The 21,860-nt window shown below is 29.7% G+C and overlaps 2 protein-coding genes across 2 annotated transcripts; both read right to left on the bottom strand.

Annotated features, from left to right (window-relative positions):
- Positions 1-8,023: 8,023 nt before the first annotated feature.
- On the bottom strand, positions 8,024-9,671 carry LOC137820031 (plasma membrane-associated cation-binding protein 1-like). Its single transcript, XM_068623805.1, has 4 exons — positions 9,080-9,671; positions 8,883-8,972; positions 8,663-8,747; positions 8,024-8,544 (listed from the first exon to the last, which is right to left on the bottom strand). The coding sequence occupies exons 1-4, from the start codon at positions 9,188-9,190 to the stop codon at positions 8,207-8,209; spliced, it is 624 nt and encodes a 207-aa protein (XP_068479906.1). The 5' UTR covers positions 9,191-9,671; the 3' UTR covers positions 8,024-8,206.
- A 1,165-nt stretch (positions 9,672-10,836) lies between these two features.
- On the bottom strand, positions 10,837-16,545 carry LOC137821067 (DNA replication licensing factor MCM6). Its single transcript, XM_068625486.1, has 19 exons — positions 16,333-16,545; positions 16,089-16,238; positions 15,850-15,975; positions 15,511-15,673; positions 15,160-15,353; positions 14,856-15,051; positions 14,694-14,768; positions 14,148-14,377; positions 13,943-14,057; positions 13,170-13,244; positions 12,952-13,092; positions 12,658-12,861; positions 12,406-12,567; positions 12,274-12,329; positions 12,022-12,185; positions 11,885-11,941; positions 11,672-11,794; positions 11,327-11,457; positions 10,837-11,090 (listed from the first exon to the last, which is right to left on the bottom strand). Exons 1-19 carry the CDS (start codon positions 16,407-16,409, stop codon positions 10,965-10,967), a joined length of 2,565 nt encoding a protein of 854 aa, XP_068481587.1. The 5' UTR covers positions 16,410-16,545; the 3' UTR covers positions 10,837-10,964.
- Between the last annotated feature and the right edge of the window lie 5,315 nt (positions 16,546-21,860).

The raw sequence follows: 21,860 nt of genomic DNA, 5'->3' as shown, positions 1-21,860 counted from the left end.
TAGAAGTTGTCTTTCCCAATTAAATCATTCTTTCGTTCCAATCCCTAGTTTTGTACCCAAAGTTTCATATATGTCATAATATTTAAATTTTCTCCTCAATTTGTATACAATATACAAAGGTTGAATCCTAAGGAATGATTCTGATATACAATAAAGTTTTCTTACTGATAGCTATCGTTTTGCTGTCAAATTAATATGATTCTAGCGTAGACTTGTCTAACACTAGAGAGATGATAGTATAATTGTGGACAAATGTCTCGAAGTCATCTCTCAACGAATCCAATAGTAAAATCAGTTGATCAGGGTTTAAAATCTATCTGCAAACAATAAAAGTTAGCAATAACAATAAAGATGAAAAGGGAGTTTGAGATAGTTGTGTAGAAAATATAAAAGATATTAAAATAGCAAATAAAAAGCGGTTGATCCCAAGTTCTTCCACCATTTAATTCTTCATAGGTTCTCTAAAGATTAATCTTTTCTCAATCCTCCAACAGAGCTAAACCAGATTGAATATGCACCAATCTGATTCAACTGAAACTCACCAGTAAAGCATGCGTCTATTGTTTTAATCCATAACCACTTTGTTCCATGCGTATACTCCATGGGAATGCTTACCTCCTCTCTCTTGAATCATGCGCCCAAGAAATTAATTAGAAAAAGCGCGAACTAACTAAGAAACCAAAGTTTAAGATAAGGAAGACTTTCAATCATGCGTTCAAGTACAACCTCTCACAAAAACCAGTTTTCCAGGAGATTAGACTATAAAAACAATTGCTATATAGAATTGAAAAATGAAACTTTTATTGAATGAAACCTCAGAACTCAATGGGGAATTACAAAAGAATCAATCAAAAAGGTTTAGCCTTCCATGCGAAAGGCAAAACAAAAGAATTACAAAGAAGAAAATAAACTAAGAAAACCCTATGAAGCTCTCCTTTTTCTCCTTGATGCTTGTGTCCTTTTATAGGCTTTTCTGATCCAAGGATCTTGGGAAAATATTGCAGTTTAGATTTTGTAAACAGTTTCCACTTTCCATAATTCTTTTTATTTTGCAGAAGATTTGCTTCCAATTCTGTTTCTGAAATCTTGTAGCTTTTATTTTCTCTTTCTTCTCCTCAAAATTTGTTTTCTATTTTGGTTCAAGAAGCAACTTGGACTTTTGCATATTTGGCCCATTCACAAAGGTAGATTCTTCCTCCAGATAATTTACTCTAAAAACACAAAATTAACAATAATAATAGTTAAGGCCCAAATAAACCCAATTATAAGAATATTAATTAAAACAATGGATTTATTTATTATTATAGTCCAATAATCTATGATTAAGGCTATTGTGTGTGAATAAATATATGCTCATCACTTACAATGATGTTTACTTCACTAGATGAAGAATATTACATATTTCACACTCACTCATATAACATTAAGATACAAATTATATAGGCTAGCAAAAATTTAATTTAGATAATGATTGTAGTGTTGTTGTTTTGTTTATGTGTCTACATCTTATATTTATATATGCTAAAATTTTGACTTTTGTAAAACAATCTTCTTATTGATTTCTTCTTTGTAGTTATGATAATGTAATCCTTTAAACTCGATATATCATGTTATTGGATTTTGCTTGGACGAACATGCTTGATTCTTCTTATAGAAGGTTGTGTTTGTTGGAAATATTAGTATAATCTAATCTCATTATTATTGTTACTTTTAAAGATAAATGTTGCTTTATTGAGTGAGTGCTTTGAATGTTACTTTTATGAGTTAATGAGTCAAAGTTACTTTAGTTATCTTGTTTTAATCCTATTTATTACTATTGTCGCAAATGGTTTCACGAGAGGACGATGAAAAAAAACTTTGAAAAATAAAAGAGTTGTTACCATAATTTATTATGGAAAACTAAGAAAAAACCAAAAAGAAAGATCTACAAAACAAGATTTAGGATCCAAGAGTCAATACATAGGGAAGGTGTTAACATCTTACCATGTTCGTTCTTAGATTATACATTTAATTAAATGTGCAAAAAAATGTAGTTTTTTTAAAATGTTTATTTTTTTTGAAAAAAAAAAACAAAAATACATGTAAAAATAAAGAAAATATTTATGAAATGTTTTATTTTGGGTATGACAATGATTTACTTTACTCCTACATATTTTCAATCATAATGAAAAATCAAGAATTACATAATTCTAAGAGTGAAAATGACATTTTTGAAAGAACTGAGTTTTTGTCGGTGTGAGTTAGGTTTTTGAAAAAGTGAACCCAACAAGGATTAATTTTGCTCTTACATATTTTCATTCATAATAATTATTAAGGTCAAAGCTATTTATTTATATTGATATATTTTAATTTATTTATTTTTTTATATTTTTTGAGATTTTATGTCTTTTATTATTCACGCTGATTGGAGTATAAGATAATACTAACGACTATGTTTAATACCCTTTAAAAATTATACAATAAATGAAAACAGTGTAATCTAATCATTGATATGGTTGACTGTTTGCATGAATTTTATTTGAAAAAAAACATATTTTTTAATTTTTCAAAAAAATAGTGTAAGGTACTCAAACAATTGTATTAAATATCAAATAACACATCGTCATACAAATATTTAATTTTTTTTTGAACTGAGGTGCTAAAATTATATATATATTTTATTTTACTTTTGGAAAAAGAAACTGTTGTTGACTGTATATGTAAAAAAACAGGTGGCAAATAGTAGAAATACTGGGCTAAACGTGTGAGCCCAGATTTAAGAAAACTTGTGGTTGAAATATAAAAAAAAGATATAATAAAACATTGGGGAAATACATGGACCCAAATTTAAGAAATTGATGAGTGTATATATAGAAAAAGCTAGTGGCAAATAAATTTTTTGGGCTCAGACTTTTGGTTTAAGAAAAACTTATGGTGTGAAGGAATAAAATGAAGGATCCCGCTGTCTTTTAGGCTTTGTTTGGATTAGGGAGTGGAAATGATGGAGCGAATTTGAGATGATTTGAAGAGAAAGTGTAAAGAAAGTTAGAATATTTGGATTAAAGTAAATAGAGGAGAAAATGTAGGGAAAGTTTGTAAAAGTTTGTGAGTGATGTGATGGATGTGATTGAAATTATATTTTTTTTAATTGATAAAAATGTAACTTTACACATTTGTCCTTATATTTAAAAGTTGATAAAAAAATTAATTTGATTGATTATTTGTGAAGTTTTTATAAATTTTTTTACTTGATTTTAGAAAAATTTAAAAATTTTGTATACTTATAATTATTTTATAAATTTAAACTGATATTTATAAAGCTTTTTACTTTATTTTTAGAAAAAAAATATTATACATAAAAATATCAGAAAAAATTTAAATATTAATAAGTTTTTTTTTAACTACCAAAAAACTCATTCAAACTTTCATTAATGCTATTAATATACTCATGTGATTAAGGAAAACCTTTGAAAAATTAAAAGGCAGCAACATTCTATTAACATAAATAAAATAAATTACAAAATTTTTTTCTCCAAATTTCATTCTCATAATATTACACTGCATGACACGGGCATGCTGCTGTGACAAAAAGGTAGTAGGTGAGGTATGAGTAATATGGTAAAATCAAAGAGTTTTTCACCTAATCTTCTCAATCCAGCAGAGAAGCCTATTTCACATTCTTCGCTTTTCTTCGTTCTCTATTACCCACAAATTCCCAAATACAAACAAGCTATTTCTTTCCTTTTCAATCCGGGTGAACAATAATCACCCGGATACAAACACAGCTTAAGATGCAAATCCCATCTTCATCCATGATTCATGATTCATATGCTGCCCTAATTCCAATTGTATATTAAACATTTCATTTCCATCATCTAATTAATTCAACAACTCAAAATTACTAACATTCTTAAAGAAAAAAATTTATTATTCCTTTTATTGCAAAAGTTAGAGATAATATTTTATCATATGTGTCATGAAATGTTCAAGTCATTCAAAAAATTTCCTTCTTAAATAGTGAAGAAGAAATGTGTGATTTTTTGGAACTTGTGACATTATTATGAAGTAATACCTGCCTATATTCTTCAATCCAATAGTTGAAAGAGAAAAATAAAAATTAATTGGTTAACATACCTCTTAATAAAAAAAGAAAAATAAGAAATAAAATAATTGAAAGTATCTTTATAGGTTATTCTTTACATAATTCTACTTGCTTATTAATTCCGAAGTGATTGAAATTTCGAACAATACTAGCATGAATCTAAGATGTTTTTGCTTTGAAAAAAATTCCTTTAAAATAAATTGACCAAAATTATTTGTTACATTTAGTTCTGTCTTGGTTTCTAGTGATAATGTTACTTGTGATGCATTTAGTTTTGTTTTGCCTTTTGGTGATAGTGCTAATAAATTTTTTCTAATGAATTTATGAATTTAGGATGAGTAAAAGAAAAAGAAAGGCTAAAGTTTTTGGTGCTTATTTATGTTACAAAAAAATTAATGAAAAAAAAGACATCAAAGAGAGTGAGACACAAATTTATTAGAAACTTTATTATTTCCTATATTATTTTTCATTTCTATCTTGACTTTGACATATTAGAGAGAAAAATTGGAAATCTGCTTATAAAAAAAAAAATAATAACAAAGTTGTTGACTAAAGCACAATAACTTATTTGAATAAATGGTGTGTCACATTCCTACGAAGAAGAGGTATGTGCATTATTGTGTTTAATTTTTTAAATATTTTTTAATAAACCCAATAATTATTGTACGGTTGTGAGTATGAATATGGATGACAAAGCGGGTCGGGCCATGCGGGTCGGGCCGCGGCCCGCTGGTAAAACACGTGGGGTGGGTTGACCTTTTCAACCTGCTAATCCGCATTAGCCTACGGTCCGCACGGGCCAGCAGCGGGGCGGGACGGGCTGACCCGCTAACTCGCAAGAAAAAAAATTGCCATTGTTTTAATGTGTGCAGATGACGGATAATATTATAATTATGAAAAAATGGATGAAAGTTCTTCTAAGGCGGGATCCAATGTTATTGAAATGGAAGAATGTCAATAATGTTTATGTTTAATGTGATTAAATTAATGTTTATATTTATGTTTAATGTTTTGGAATTAGGTATTTTTAATGTTTTGAAAGTGGAAGAATAATGATATTTGATATTTATCTTAATGTTTAATGTTTTGATGTTTGACTATGTTTGAAAAGAAAGAAAAAAATAATTTTGGTTTGATTGTAACAAATATATAAGTTTAATTTGACAATTTTTAAAAAACAAAATGTAAAAAAAAAAGAAAAAGTAAAAAGAACGCGAACTGACCCGCAAACCTGCATACCAGCTCTTATGCGGGGCGGGTCGGGAATTCTAGCCTGCAATAACTTTGTGGAGCAGGCCAACCCGACCTGCATTTTTACGAGCAAAGCGCGGGGCGGGCTGACCTGTTTTGCCACCCCTAAGTACGAAGTCACCTTTAAGAGTTTACGTGACAAAGGAATAAAATCTAAATGAGGTGAAAGATTCTTGTAAATCTTAGATTATTAACTTGAAAGAAAAGTGTTAAGATAAAATAAAATATTTCTAAAAGAAAACAATATAGAGGAACTAATTTTAATTTTTATGTTTTAAATTTCATGTGTGTGGTGAGTTTGTTAAGATTATTAGAGGTAGAAGCTATATATTCTCTAGTATTTATATTGCAATGTATGAAACAAAATCACCTTAGTTCTTTTATTTTTTATTTTTTCTGTTTATTGATATGAAAAAAGGAATGTTATTAATATATATAAATAAATGCTGATAAAAAATTGTATAATATTTTATACAATATTATAGAGAACAAATATTTAATTATAATGTAGTGAATAAAACTATTCATCATAATATAATATTATATCGTTATATTGAATGCATGTACAAAAGAAATTCTATAATAAAAAAAAACTGATCCAAATCAAACTGAAAAAATTGGTTTGGTTTGATTTTTTTTTATTTTTATATTTAAACCAAATCGAACTGAATCAAAAGCACATAATTTTATATTTGGTTCAGTTATATTTAAAAAAAACAAATCAAACCTCATTGTTATGCCCCTAAAAAAATATTATAAATTTTGATATGACGTTTTTTTTTATTTCGACAATTTCATAATTCATAAAATAAAAATTTGCAACAATTTTTTTACCATAAAATATTGTTTTTTTATTATAAGCGGAATATTTGAAATCTCTTTTCACTTCTCACTAATATAAAAAATTGAAATGTTTTCTTGCTATTATACCTATATCTAATATTCAATATCAAAGAATTTATTGCATAACGATGAATTTTAGATATAGGATTATATATATATGTTTGACCCCGTTTTTCAACTAAACTTAATTTTTCACTTTTTATAATATATAATATATTTCTTCAAATTATTTATTACATAATTTAAATAAAACTTAGAATTTGATTTGAAAACAATTGAAAGCATTTCTAAATGGAAAATGAATCGTTGACAATCAATTTTTTTTGTAGACAACTAGTTAACTACTCCTTTTTAATAATAAAATATTATTCTCAAATTATAATAATATATATAAATATAAATTAATTAAATAATATATGACATAATAAAAATGTAAAAATGTAGTCACTCTTTTTAAAGTAGAAGCCGGTAGGGCTTGATCGTTATTTTAAAAAAAAAAAAAAACAAAAGTATGGAGAATAAATTTACTTGAATTTTAGAAAATATTTTCAGAAAAACATGTTCATAATTGAAAATAAAATAATATTTGTATTGGTCGGACCGGACGACCGGGTAACTAACCACCCGAGACAAATATCATTTACAACATAGTAAATAAGCATTTACAAATACTGTTGAATGAGTCAAATGCACACTCCGAAATATCAAGGAAACATCAATATAACGATAGAAACTGATAAACTCGAAAGATACACTCTCATGATATCATGGAACCATTAAGCATGTAAGTTGTTAACTAACTATCCAGCCCAGCTCATGAGTCAACATTATAAATAGAACTCTTTATGAGAAAATGATGTACGTTTTTTATATTATTGGAGAACACACCTAAATCATAGCACTGACTTATCGCACACCCCAACCAACAAAGCATCTACAATTAGAAAAGAAAGCTTGAAGAAACTCAAGAACAACCGACACATCGACAATTGTCTACCCAACCTCCAATATTACCTGAACCCTCTACTCCCCACAGGTACAATATTAAAATAATGGTACAATATTAAAATAATTTTTTAATCAAATTTTAGTTTAAATTCGGTAAGAAAAATAAAAATATATGTTTTCTCGAAGTAAACATATCCCTTTTTTTCATGTTTTCAAATCTTAAAGCAGTGTCACAGCATACATTCTATTCTGGGTAGAGAAATAACTGTTTGACAATGATATTTATCCATCTTTTAATAAACACTTATTTAACATATTCTTCTTTACATATCTTGAGATTTAATTTTTTATATATCCACATTACAATTTTTAATATCATTATTTTAATGTTTTTTACATTATTTATTTTTAAATTTACTTTTTATTACACATATTTATTTTTAAACTCATTTATATTAAGAATTGTATACATCTCCTGTCAGCATCATTTTGGTCTCATCTCATCTATAAACTTGTTCTCTTTAAACTCTTTATCTCTTAAAATATGCATTAATATTTTTTGTGTATCAAATATTATCCATATATATATATATATATGTGTGTAACTTATAGATACAGATATTACAGAAAGAAAAAAAACCTGCAGAGAGCCAAATTCATCCTTTAGGGGTAAAGTTGCTGACAAGAATCTACCAACCATGATAATAAGGAAGCATGAGCATGAGCAGTGAATGAACACAGCAAAAGAATAAATGTAAACTCAGCCAAACAGAACTTTCCATCATAGAGGAACTGATAACTGTTAAATGAAAGAACAGATAGCTGTAAGAATGGTTCAATAAACCAAATTAATCTCACAGTTACTTGAGTGAAAAATGAAAATAAAAAATTACAAAACAATTTCACCATAAAACATTCACATATATTAATCACCAAATCTGCAACAACAATATCAAACTAAGCAGCACAAAACCGATTTTACACAGGAATAAAAGAATAAGGAAATGATATGTGACAATTTTGAGTATATGCAAACTAAGAGTACACGTATATCTGCTGCATCATCTTCAAGAAGCAGCTACATCAAGGTTTTGGTGGTTCTCCTTTCTCAGCTTCAGCAGGTTTCTCTTCCTCTTTTGCAGCAGGCTCAGATGGTTCACCAGGTTTCTCTTCCTCTTTTGCAGCAGCCTCAGATGGCTCTTCTTCCACCTTTTTCTCCTCTTCAACCACTATCTCTCTCTCTTGGACAGTACCACTACTTGTTTCTTCTGCTTTAGTTTCTGCAGTTCCATCTTTCTCTGCTTTCTCTTCTGTAACAACGAAAGTTGACACCTTCTCAAAAACAAAGAAAATCGAGCTCGAAGCCAAGGCTGGTCCGAACTTAGAAGATACTTCAGATGCTGCCTTTGATCCAGGGAAATCTGAAATTTTATCAGGGCATCTCAGTTAAGAACAGTCGAATCATTAATAGGGATCATAGTTGCAACTTGAGGTAATAGCCAATAAATAAAACTTATAAAATGACCATAATCACTTTACCAATTTTAACAAGCTCTTCTAGGAACTTGTCAACTTCTGTGGAGTGCTTCTTTAGCCCAACTTCTTTGCGTTCTTTAACCAAACTCTACAAGATGATAAAAAGTTTTAACCCATCAATCATGGTTTGGCTCTTCTCCTTTTATTTCTTTTATTATATATATATATATATATATATATATATATACACACATGTGTATGTGTGTGTGTTCTCAGTTCTCACCTTGATTTCAGTTGATGAACTGTCATATATTTCAACTACTTTAGTTTGAAGTTCAGTCTTCTTTTCTTCAAAGGCTTTGCTGTATTCCTCCTACAAACCAAACACCAAATTAACCACACATAACATAGCTAGGTTGTTTCAAATCCAACACATGTATAAAAAGAAGTTGAATTGAAACAAAAAAAGTATGATGAAACCTTAGAGTCATCAAAGGACTTGGTGGCCTCAGCAGCTGCAGCTTTCTTAGAGCTGTTCTTCTCAAAAACCTTTTTGATCTTGGGAAGAACCTTGGACTTCCAATAACCCATCTTGTGTTTTCCAAATGTTCTCTCTCTCTCTAGTCCTTAACCTTAACTAATCAAAGTATAGGTATGAGAGCAAGTGTTGCAGCCACTTGTCCTTCCAAATCAACACACATATATAAATTAAAAGTATGTATTAGTGTGAAGGCAGTGACTGAGCAATCCAGCACACACATCATGCATACTTCCAAGTTACAACGAAACAAAGGAACCTTAAAATTGGAAGGTAATTACATGCATGACCTATTGGCCATTCATGCCAGCAAAAGTGTGCTGCTCAAATGACTTGTGTCGGTCCATGCAGCAAATATGAGACGTTAACGTCAAAGATGAAGGAAGGGCAAAGAGGTAAAGACAGGATATATTTTACAAGAGTTAGGTGTTACAGATAGGATTAACAAGGGTGATGGAGAAGGTGGCGATGGTAATTAAGTGGGGTGGGAGAGGGGTATAAAAGGGAAGGAAGGTTTTGTAGGGGAAGTGACAGTTGGCAGTAAACTTATTCCATAGGTGGCAGATATGAGAAGGGGGTCCCTTCCATTTTGTAATTATGTTATCTATCATTTTATTCATTTTATGGATTTTAATACCTCTCATGTTGATCTGTAACTCATAATCATCTGCGTTGGGTATTGTTGAGGACAAAAATGCGTTTCTGTTTAATTGCCTTCTCAAGTGAAACTTGGCACATGGCTTAGCTGGTATGCTGCTGCTGCTGCAACTCTACAATCACACTCTCAATCACTTCCCTTTTCTTATGTTCAAACGCTTTTCCGTTTACAATATATACAAATTGATGCTAATAACGTTCTTTGACTGGCTAACCAATTATAATTTATAAATCTCTGCCTTGTGTGTGGATAAACTCAAATTCTGAACTTATTTTCAACCAAATCTGGAGTTGAAGGCCCCTATCACTTGTAGGGTCTACAAACCCTCCATCTATATATACCCTATCTTCTTCTATTGGAAAAGAGAAACATCAATAAAATACTCTTTCATATATATACTTGTAATTTGATAAGTTTGGTTTCAGTAAAAATTTCTATAGGTGAATTTATTCTTTGAAAATAATTTTGGTGTTAAGGGGTACTTTTAGTTTGAAGTTGTATTAAGACATTGTCAACAATATACATAATGAGTGGTTTGAAACAATCATAGTAGTATGATTGTATTATAAAATGTATTTAATAATTGTACAGCTTTCGTAATCTGAGACCTTATTTTTATAATTGATACAAGGCTTCTAAAATAGATATGAGATAAATGATTAGGTAAGGCATGATGATATAAGTGGTTGGCAACAAGTATGTATATCATGAAATTAGTTATACTAAATAATTTATTTATTTTAGGTTAAAAATGGTTTTTAAACTAATTAAAACGTTTTAATCAGTTGAGAATATAAATACGCTAAGTGAAAATTAAATTCTATAGTTATTAACTTTCTATTAATCATGTATATGCTTCAAAAGTTTACAACGTTTAACATAAATTTTGATTTCCTTTTGGTGTATTTTCATGTCTACTGCCTTAAATTAAGACTCTGACATTAAAAATTATATTAATTAACAAGTAGTGAATGAAATGTGTAATTTGGGAAGATAGTTGAATATAAAATAAAAAGATGATGAGAAGGAGCAATAGATAAATACATACAATTTCTAGATACAAATATATTATAAAGGCCTATCATCATCTACCAAGTCATCAGATAACGAACAAATTTGCAGCAGAAGACAAATAGAAGTATTTGTGAAAAGTGTGATTTGTAATTGACTCAGTCAACGACATAATTGGGAGCCACCGCTAAAATTCGGTTATTTCTAGGTGCGCCTCCTCCTTCAGCAGCCGCTTCTTGCCCATCATCTACCACTATTAAATGACCTTCTCTGCGAATTAAACTCTGCACCACCAAGTGCATTTTTAAAATGCTCATCAATAATATTTTAATTCTTCAAAATATGTAAGACTAAAATAAAATCCTATCAACATATTCTTTTCCACCGGATTAAAAAAAATGAAAATTGTTAAAAAACAATGATCGTGGTTATACTTTCAATAAATTTCGTTCATAATTTCACAATTTTTAACAAATTTTAATAAGAAAAGTCTGCTAAAAAGCTCTGGACAAAAAGATACCTCTATAATAGCTTTAATTTTAGAAATTTCAGCTGTCACTTCCTCCATCGAACTGTAGTTATTTCTCTCGTTTTGTTGGTCTACGTACCATTGAATCAGATCTTTTTGTCTCATTCCAGCCAAACCATTTCCTGTAAAGTTCATAGAAATTTCCGTTTTAAAATAATAATTAACATTTGACACATCTAGTATTGCTAACAAAAAAATTAATAAAAATATCTTTATGTACACCAGACAACATGATAAAGTATACATTTAACCAAAAGCTAATTTGATTGAACATAAATAACTTTTCTGGTGTTTCAGATGGTTTAAGACGTAACGAGTGATGGTTTAAGTGACCACCTTGCACAGCAGCCTCTTCATGCTGCCTAAGACGCATGATAAGGGCGCCGGTTACTCTTTGAAAATATTCATCACTTATAACGAGTTTTTTCGCTTGGGGTTTAGACCCATCTGCTGGATTTCCTGCAAGATAATTAAACCGATGCATAATTAAGCTTGCTGCTTCATCGATGGATAATTTCAAGGTAAAAGGGGATTGAGACACCTCCTTACCATCTTTTCCATCAGCTTGTTTCATCCCCTGTGAGTTAGATCCATCTGCTGGATTTCCTGCAGAATAATTAACCAATGCATAACTAAGCTTAATCAAGTAATGATTGTCAAGGGAAAATGGGTGAGCAGCAGCTTACCATCATTAGCATCTCTATTGTCATTTGCATCACCACCTCCACCATTAGCATCTCCACCTCCGCCATTAGCATCTCCGTTATTATCATTTCCATCACCACCAACTGCCCCGGCATTCTGATTTTCTTCTTGAAACTCAGACAGATCGATCTCACTGGACTCCACACTGCAGGAAAACAGTAAAATGCAATTATCACCAAAAGCTAGGTTCCAAATAAAAACTGCAAAAGGTAAGCGTGAAATAAAAACCTTACCTTATAATGGAAGTTTTCAGCAGTTTTACTGCTAGACGAACATGGCGAGGTTGTACCTGATACCAAAGCTTCTTTAGACCAAAAAGAAAATATGAAATCAATGAATATTGATAATAAGCCACTGAAACTAACCTGATTTTCCAAATGACACCGCGCGATGGCCTCTGACAACCTGATTAATGCTTCCAACTGCCTAACTGTCATACGATAAGCAACCCTACTCCCTGGATTTGTATCACCTCTACGAAGCGCAACATAAGAGTCTACCAGTAGTTTTCTGGAATCTGACGTGAGCTGCATTAATAAGGCTAACTAATAAGATAGGTGCACAAGGCAAAAGTTATCCTCATTAATAGAAGCACTCCATCTAAAGGAGACGTTAACCTTTGGTTTAAGAGTTTTTGCATATGCTATATAACGCTTCAGTTCTGCTGTACTGAATGCTGGAGCAAGAGCAGCTTCCCGCTTTTGATGAACTCTCACAATATGATGGGCAATGTGATAATCTGTCTGATCATCTGGATCATCGATCATAACGTATACGAGATCAAACCTCGAAAGTATAGCCGGTGGAAGAGCCACATTGTACTGAAAAAAGAAAAGGGAAAAAAGAAAACAGTTAGGCCAAGTTGTATTTAACGGCACGATGACCCATAACTGGGTACTGGAACATCTTACCTTAAGTGGTTTAGATTTATCATAGCGTCCCCCAGCAGGATTGGCAGCGGCAAGAATGGACGTCCGAGCATTAAGCGTTGCTTGTATTCCTGCTTTTGTGATACTAATAGTCTGCTGTTCCATGGCTTCGTGAATGGCAACCTGCAATCCAATCAAATGAGACACCAGCCACTCCACGACCACGGCATGTAATGCAAGTAAAAAAGAATATGCCTTACCTGATCTCTGATGTCCATCTTGTCAAATTCATCAATGCAGCAGATGCCATTGTCAGCAAGCATCAAAGCACCAGCCTGAAACAAGAATTTATCGATGTAAAAATCAAGTAGACAGGTAAATATCGTGCAAATCAGATAATGATGATTATGCAACACCCAAGCATGTCGAAACCCTCCCTTCTGTTCTGTCCCACTCGATTTCATACAGTACCTTCTAGTCACGTTTCACAAATAGTTCTATGCTATATACTGAGTTGTAAAACTGAAAAATTATAGTTTCATAAACAGTTTCTAAGCTACTCTATATATTAGTTGTCATTTTTTGAATGCAAAATTCTCATTGCAACATCATGCAAACAATTTCGAATTACTAGAACTCACAATCCATGATGGATAAGAATTTATTAATGAGACAAGAGGACCAAAATACATGCTCTGACTTAGTTCTTTGAGTTTATGTAACATTTTATCATTTCTTGATTACCTTTTTCCAGGGAGTAATTCAGTCTAAAGAAGTTTCTATTACTGCTAATATGCTTTAACAAGTAATGTAAACGAATAGACACTCTTGCTTAATGTAACTCAAAGTAGGAAATGCATTGCATATTTTAAAATTAAATTTCACGAAATCATAGAAAAACATGTCAGTTAAACACATACAACAACAAAAGGTTAACAAATTTTTAGGAACTTAGAAATAATCTAGATGCCCCAATTGATAGTGCAACTAAATTTTACACTTCCAATAATTACAAAAGGGGAAGATTTTTTACCTCAATACAAAACTCCCCAGTTTCTGGTTCCTTCGCAACAGTTGCCGTCAAGCCAGCAGCAGATGAGGATTTCCCAGATGTATACACAGATCTTGGCACTATGCCTGAAGTATACCTACAACGATAAACTAGCATTCATAACCATTCACTTTGCACAAACCAGTATAAAGTAACCAACAAAAAGAAAAAAAAAAAAGAGGATTACTTAAGAAATTGAGATTTTGCACAGCTGGGATCTCCGACAACGCAAACATTTATGTCTCCTCTGAGGTTGATGCCTTCATGAGTAAATTTGTGAACACCACCCAGGAGCATAAGAAGGATAGCTCTCTTTATATCTGGATGACCAAAAACAGTTGGAGCAACGCTTTCAACTAGTTTGGTGAAAAAATCGGGAGTATTTCTCATTCTTTGAATTTCATCCAGTTCTTGTGTCTGTCAAATCACCCAGGCAAATAAATATAGCGTTAATTATGCTTTTTCAAATAAACATAGGCAGAATAGCAATCAACCTAAAATTCTTAAATTGAATAAAGCAAATGACAACAGCAGTGATATCCAGTTAATGATTAAAGCAAAGTTACCGCTCTTAGATCAACATGAATTATTTACAGCTCTTAGATAAACATGAATTAATACCCAACAAGTTTCATAATAGAAGTAACACCGGTCACAAAAGCTTACAATATAGAATCTGAACCAAAAGATTACATTATTAAAGGATATAGATGTAGTGCATCAAGAAACTTACAGTAAACAGTTGGTCATCGTCATCGGCATCCTTCTTTCTATTCCTGATGTCTATTTCTCTTCTTCCATCACAAATCTGAATGAAGTCATTCAAAAACAACATCCGTTACAAAATCAATCAGATCACATGAACATATGACATGAACATTCGCTAATAACCAACCTGAACAGAGTTAGCAATAAACGCTAGACGATAGGAGAGGTCTCTGACTCCCAGGGCCTTAAGGCCACTGACACCTTCATTTCCAGCGGTTGAGCCCTTGCGTTGAGAAGCATCCCGACGACACTCTGATCTTTCTCCAGGAGATGCCAATGCCATTATGTCAGGTATAACAACTACAGTACCTGTGAAGATCACCCTACAGATAGCCAGAATGTTATCGATTATTGTTATTCAAATTCAGGCAATCGAAAGAGCCACTATAATTTGACTAGTTCAAGGAAATTTAAGGCAAGAGAAATCTCACGTGTCACCAGCCCTGGCCTGTTCCACGATCTCATGACGAAGAATAACATCCAATGACCTAGGAAGAGAGCCAGCAGGAATCTCTTTGGATGTCTCCTGCATTCTGACCCTCTGCCAATCAGCAAATTTGCTCTCATGGCGAAGCAGTACCCACCTTGCTCGATTGCTACAGGTGGCATTTGTACAGATTGTTGGCTGCAGTGTGGCATAACATCAGAATGGAAATAGTAAAATAGAAACCAATACACCCAGCAAATGACAAATAACCTAATAAAATCCATACATGAGCATTACATGATATTGATCAAACACGACAAGAATCAAAATTAAAACATAATATTGTTTTAACCACCTCGGTATACTTGAATTGCTGTTCAACATTCTTTATAACACTACCGCATTCCAAGCACTTGAAAGTCCCTTGGAGAAGTTCAGGTCGAACCTCACTTGTCCTCGTCACCACTCCTGTAACGGATACAAGTCTCCCAATTTCCGATGTACCCAATTCCCTTAGCCTGCAAAAGGGCAAGTTTAGCAGTGAACAAAATGCACAATATTAATTCCATATGAGCTCACTCAAACTCTGGCAATTGAAACACCAAAGCCTTCAATATGTCAAAATTCGACACAACCAACAAATTAAAAAACAATTAACAGTAAAAAGTAAAAAGTAGAGCAAAAATGTACATACCGCTTAATAACGGCAATATTATAGAAAGCAACGTTGATGTCCTTGTTAGGGCCATCGTCGGATACAATTGATGGCTTGAGTTCCATAACAAACCTCTTGCAAGCATTCCTCAAATAAGGTTCATATCTACAAAAACCAAATCTTAGTGCGGCGAAATATTAAAAAAAACTCTTGTGGCTTCTAACCTCAGCGTTCGAAATCATAAAAAAAATTCAAAGTTTCAAGACAGAAATAAAAACCTCAAATACTCATCAGAGATAGTCTGCTGGAGGAGGTCGCTGAATCTGACGACATGGGAGAAATCGATGAACATAGTGTTGGATTCGCTGACTCTCATCACTTCAATCTCCGGTTCGTATTGAAGCTCGTTCCGTTGGCTAGATTTAAAACTGTCGATTCCGCCCATACAAAGAGGAGACTTAGTAATTTTCAATTCGAAATGAAAAGAAAGAATTAGAAGACGAAAGCGAAGAAGAAGGGAACCTTTTGAGAAAATCCAAAAAAGCGTTCTCGACAGTAACGGCTTTCTCGTCCACCACGAACCCACCGAACGCTTCCATTGTCGATTGTTCTGCTTTCTCTGCTTCTTACTCGGAACTTCGAACCCTAAACACTTCTGCTTTTGGAATCTCAGTTCTCTTGTACCGTTACTTACTAATGGCTCTGTGCTGTGGCGGGAAATAAATGACGGAGAACAACGCCTTCCCGCCAAAACGTCACCTTAATGGGCCTCTTTGGGCTTATCTATTACGGCCCATTTTCGGTTTTCGTTGTTTCTTTATGCACTTCTATAGTTTTTTTATGGAAGTCCATACTTCTTAAAATATATAAAAAAAACATTTATTTTATTGATATTTTTATTTTAGAATTAGTGATCTAGAAAAATTTAAGATTCTATAATTTAAAATGAGCTTCTTTAAAAATCTACATTCCAAATTATAGATTTTAAAAATTATTTCTAGATTATAGAATTCAGTAAGTCTTTTTAGATTATTTCTAGATTTGAAAAATTTTGTAATCCAAAATGTACCTTTTTAAAGAAGAAAAAGATTTAGATTGGATAATCCGAAAGGTATTTTCAGATCTAGATATAGATTCCAGATTATACAATCTGGAAGGTGTAAATAGAAAAAAAAAATCATTTCCAGATTAAAAACTTCAGAATGTATTTTTTAAGGATAAAATGGTCTTTTGCCAGATCTATTGGGTGTCAGTAAAAATTATGGAGGTGCAGAATGAATAAACAGCCTTCAGTTTCTGTGTACATAAGCCCATATCTTCATGATCGGGCTCGGCTATACAAATTGAACTGTTTCTTCCTGCACCTCCATATCTTCTTCTGGCACCTCCATACACAATATGAAAATACATTTTTATCCTTTTTTGTCACCCCATAAACTAGTTTCCGGATTATATAATCCAGAACACATTTGAAAAAAGACTTTCGGATTACATAATCCAGAAGCTAAATAAGACTTCTGGATTATGTAATCCGGAAAGTAATAATACATCTGAAAAAAGGCTTCTGGATTACATTATCCGGAAGCTAATTATAAATTTAAAAAATGACTTTCAGATTACATAATCCGAAATATTATAGAGGGACATTTTTGGAAATTCAAAAATATATGGAGGTGAGAGAAGAAGGTATGGAGGTGCAGGAAGAAACAGTCTGCAAATTGTGTAGAAATAAGACATCACATTTCATAAGAAAAAAACATTTTTTCTTTCCATGTATTTAATGTTATTATATATATTTTGATTAAAAATAATAATTAGTATATATAAATATTTTTTGTATAGATACCAATCTAGATTTATCTAATATATAAATAGATAAAAAAATATTTATTTAATAATGTATCTTAATCATTACTAATAATAAGTTAATACTAAAAATTTCCACTTATCTCAGTTGATTTCAATGACAAAAAATGTGAACCATTAAAATTTGTAATGGTATAACATTTTCCACGTTTTGAGAACATTTTGAACGGTGTAATTTTTATTTTTTTAAAAAAATACATTTTAGATTTTTTAATCCATAAGTTTTTTCAAATTAGTAAGATTAGTGTATGAATTATATAATTCATAATTATTTTAAAAAAAATTAGATTACATAATTCATAATTTTTTTTTTCAAATTCAAAATTAACGTTGAACTATGTAATTTAAATTTATTTTTTAAAATACACATTCTACATTATATAATCTATAAACTAATCTCAGATTTGAAAAAAACTTTCAGAGTGGAGAACATTTCAAACTTTGGACATAGACATGTTTTTGGAATTACAAAATTTATGGGTGCTGCACGAATTAGGGGGTGCAGGAAGAAGTAGCCCAAATTGTTAGAAATAAGACATCACATTTCATAAAAAATAGCATTTTTTCTTTCCATCGTAATTAAGGTTATTATATATGAATTAAAAAATTACTTAGTAGATGTAAATATTTTTTGATAGATACCAATCTAGATTTATCTAATATATAAATAGATAAAAAAAATCTTTACTTAATAATACGTGTCTTAATCATTACTGATAATAAGTTAATACTAAAAATTTCTACTTATCTCAGTTGATTTCAATGACAATAAATGTGAACCATTAAAATTTATACTGCTATAATATTTTTCACACAACTTATTTTTTATCAGTGTATTTAATTTGAACTAGATGAAGTAGTTTTTTTTCATGCATTTACTAACTCGTAAACATGAGATAATAATTAATCTAAAATAGTGAAAATTAATTGAGTGAGTCCATTATTTTTGCTACATGGATTGAACATAGTTTTTAGGAACCAAATATTGCTTGTGATCTTATGAGATGGAGTATTTACATTCACCCAAGAGATTTTTTTTTTTATTAAAATCTCAAATGTCAATGTTCTTGGTTGGGTAAAGGAACTGTGATCGAAAAATATGTAATGAATATTAGATTCTGAATCAGGCCTAAAGATCACATAACCTATAAAATAATGACACCAATATGAAAGAAATAATAGAAACATCAATTTTCATAATTTATATCTTCAATTTATAATATTGTCTTATAAAGCCATTAAATCTTCACTAGTTTTTAGTTTATAAATTGTTTTATTTCCTAAATTATGCATAAAAACTATATATATAACTAAAAGTTGAAGATTTGTAGTAAAAAAAAATTGTACATTTTATTTAATTCTGAAATTAATAAGCATGATTGATTAAGAAAAACTAAAACCTAAATCACACTATCCAAATAAAGGGTAGCATTAAAATATAAAATAAGTAAGATTTTATCCCATTGCAATTAAGTCAATTAAGTTTCGGGTTTATTTATTAACATTAGTGCATTTAATCATTAAATCATTTCTATTAAGACTAAATTTGATGTTTAGATTTAGTAGATAAAATAAAACATGATTATATATATATATATATGATTGAAAGAAATTGATTAAGTATAATGAATCTGTCAATTATTGACATAAATTAATATAAATTTTATAAGTTTGGTAAAATAAATAACTTAATTATTAATTTATTTAATTATTTATATTTTTAAAAATAAATAAAAAATGTGATTTAATCAAGCAACATTTTTTAGTTTTTGACTAAACATGTACTTTTGATGATAGAATAATGAGGTTTTGTTGGAAGTCTAAATAAATTTTAATTGTGACGAATGAATAGGAAGCGTGATTATCCAAAATGTTGTTTTAAATTACATATTTGCACCAAACTGTGATACAGTAAGATTTGATGATTAAACTATACACATTTCAAATATTTACCTCTTGATATCCACAAACAAACAGTGTTTGGATAATTAGTAATGAATTAAACCATAAACAAGACTAAGCATAGTAGAAGCTTACTTTTAAACAGAAATAATATAATTATTAATTAAGTTTTTTTATGAGTTAAATATTATTTTTTTAATTTTACGTTTTACTTTTATGTTTTATGTTTGGTCTAAATTTTAGATTTTTTAAATCAATTTTCAACTTCGACTATAATGTTAAGATATTTTATGTCGATTCATCATTGATATGTTATGTTTGGTCTAAATTTTAGATTTTTCAAATGAATTTTCAACCTATTATAATGTTAAAATATTTTATGTTGATTCATCGTTGATATAAATATTATAATATAGTCTAGATTGAAAATTTGTTTGTCATGTAAGAAGAATGATTAAAGACTCGTTTCAATAGTTTTTTTTATTTTAAATACCTAAAAATCACTACAAGAAAATCATGAAATAAAAACTAGTTTTATAGATAAAAAATAATTAGTTTTTATAGTGACTAAACTAGAAACCATTTTAGAAACTACAAAAAAATTTAGTTTCTAAATTAATTTATATTATTGTTAAATGGTTTATAAATTGGTATCTAATTAACAACCAAGATTTTTGCTACCAAATTTGGAATCTAAATATTTGGTAGTTAAAATCTTGGTTGCTAATTAGATAACAATTTAGAAACCAAACATTTTGTTAGTATCTAAAATGATTTTTAATTTAGTCACTATAACAACTAATTATTTGTTATCTCTAAAATTAGTTTATATTTCATGATTTTTTTTAGTGAACCTAATATTTTTATATGATAAAAATCAATTTCATGTTATTATAAAAAAACCATTTTTAACTATTTCTTTTTTATCAGATCATATTAATTTAAGATAATGTTTTATGCTAAATGTGAACACAAAAGTAAGAAACAAAGTTAGGGAATAATGCATAAAAGAGGAATCTATAGAGAAAGAAAGAGTGTCATATTTGTGTATAGTGAGAGAAGTGTCTTGCAAAGGTTGGAAGTTGGAATGCATCTAAAAGAAACAAAATTTGCTCTCATATATAGCTGCACAGATTATACCCGTGAACAATTTGAAAATATCATAGACATCTTTAATCTCACATAAAATCACAAATTAAGTTTTAAATCTTCTTTAGAAAACTATCTCCTTATATCTAACACTTCCTCAAATAAGCTTCTCTTCCATAAATATGTGTCAAAAAATAGCAATTCCTTCAATAAGTTTAACTTTGTCTATATCAACTTAAATGCCATGCTGCAATTCTTAAAAAAAAAACAAGTTTTTTTAATCATTTTAAATAATTGCTAGTGGTCATAAAATTATTCTCTAGTTCAAGATCTTCTTGTAATTCTAAAATTATTCTCTAGTTTAAGAACTTATTGTAATTCTAGTACGTGCCAAATATATTTATAGATTATTTGATAATATTTATAAATCTTCTTGTAATTCTAAAATTATTCTCTAGTTTAAGAACTTATTGTAATTCTAGTACGTGTCAAATATATTTATAGATTATTTAATAATATATATTTATAGATTATTCGATAATATTTATAAATGATTTAATAATGATTCGAGAGTGAATTTATATAAATTATTCGATAATATTTATAAATGATTAGATGATTTAATAATGATTCGAAAGTAAATGAGTTGATAAACTTACTTATATAAACCTATGACCTCAAAAACCTAATAAATATCGTTAAAATAAATTTTAAATAACATACTATAATAAAAAGGAGACTTTAATGGTAACTAAACCTTCAAGAGATTTTTAATAATTTTCAATTCTTTCCTCTACTTTTATTTTTTTTTCTAATAATGATGATAACATTGTCATTTTTCTATAAAAAATTTATTAAATAGAAACTAATTTTATAGATAAAAATTAATTAAGATTAAACAAATTTTTAGTTTTTAAATTACTTTATATTATTGATAAATAATTTATTAATATCTAATTAGAAACATGGTTTTAACTATCAACTTGATATAAAGTACACCGATTATTTAATACAAAACTTGATATTAAGTTTCTATTTAATGATTATTGTTATAGTTTCTATTTAGTGCTTAGGTAATGCGAAGATTAATTAATATTCCTAGAAATTTCAGAGACCATAAGTGGCATGAGTAAAACTCCAGTTATTTAGAACAAAGAGAAGTAAAACTCCAGTTATTTAGAACAAAGAGAAAA

Source organism: Phaseolus vulgaris, chromosome 9 (genome assembly GCF_000499845.2).
Source record: "Phaseolus vulgaris cultivar G19833 chromosome 9, P. vulgaris v2.0, whole genome shotgun sequence".
Taxonomy (NCBI): domain Eukaryota; kingdom Viridiplantae; phylum Streptophyta; class Magnoliopsida; order Fabales; family Fabaceae; genus Phaseolus; species Phaseolus vulgaris.
This window is presented reverse-complemented; position numbering and strand designations above follow the sequence as displayed.

What these genes read in the sequence shown, in the direction of transcription:
- LOC137820031 (XM_068623805.1), bottom strand. Translation starts at nt 9,190, where the DNA reads ATGGGTTATTGGAAGTCCAAGGTTCTTCCCAAGATCAAAAAGGTTTTT. An exon ending in AGTCCTTTGATGACTCTAAG is followed by an intron (nt 8,973 to 9,079) that starts GTTTCATCATAC and finishes TTTGGTTTGTAG; the next exon opens with GAGGAATACAGCAAAGCCTT. An exon ending in GTTCATCAACTGAAATCAAG is followed by an intron (nt 8,748 to 8,882) that starts GTGAGAACTGAG and finishes ATCATCTTGTAG; the next exon opens with AGTTTGGTTAAAGAACGCAA.
- LOC137821067 (XM_068625486.1), bottom strand. Translation starts at nt 16,409, where the DNA reads ATGGAAGCGTTCGGTGGGTTCGTGGTGGACGAGAAAGCCGTTACTGTC. An exon ending in AGCAATTCAAGTATACCGAG is followed by an intron (nt 15,354 to 15,510) that starts GTGGTTAAAACA and finishes GCCACACTGCAG; the next exon opens with CCAACAATCTGTACAAATGC. An exon ending in ACAAGCTGATGGAAAAGATG is followed by an intron (nt 11,795 to 11,884) that starts GTAAGGAGGTGT and finishes ATTATCTTGCAG; the next exon opens with GAAATCCAGCAGATGGGTCT.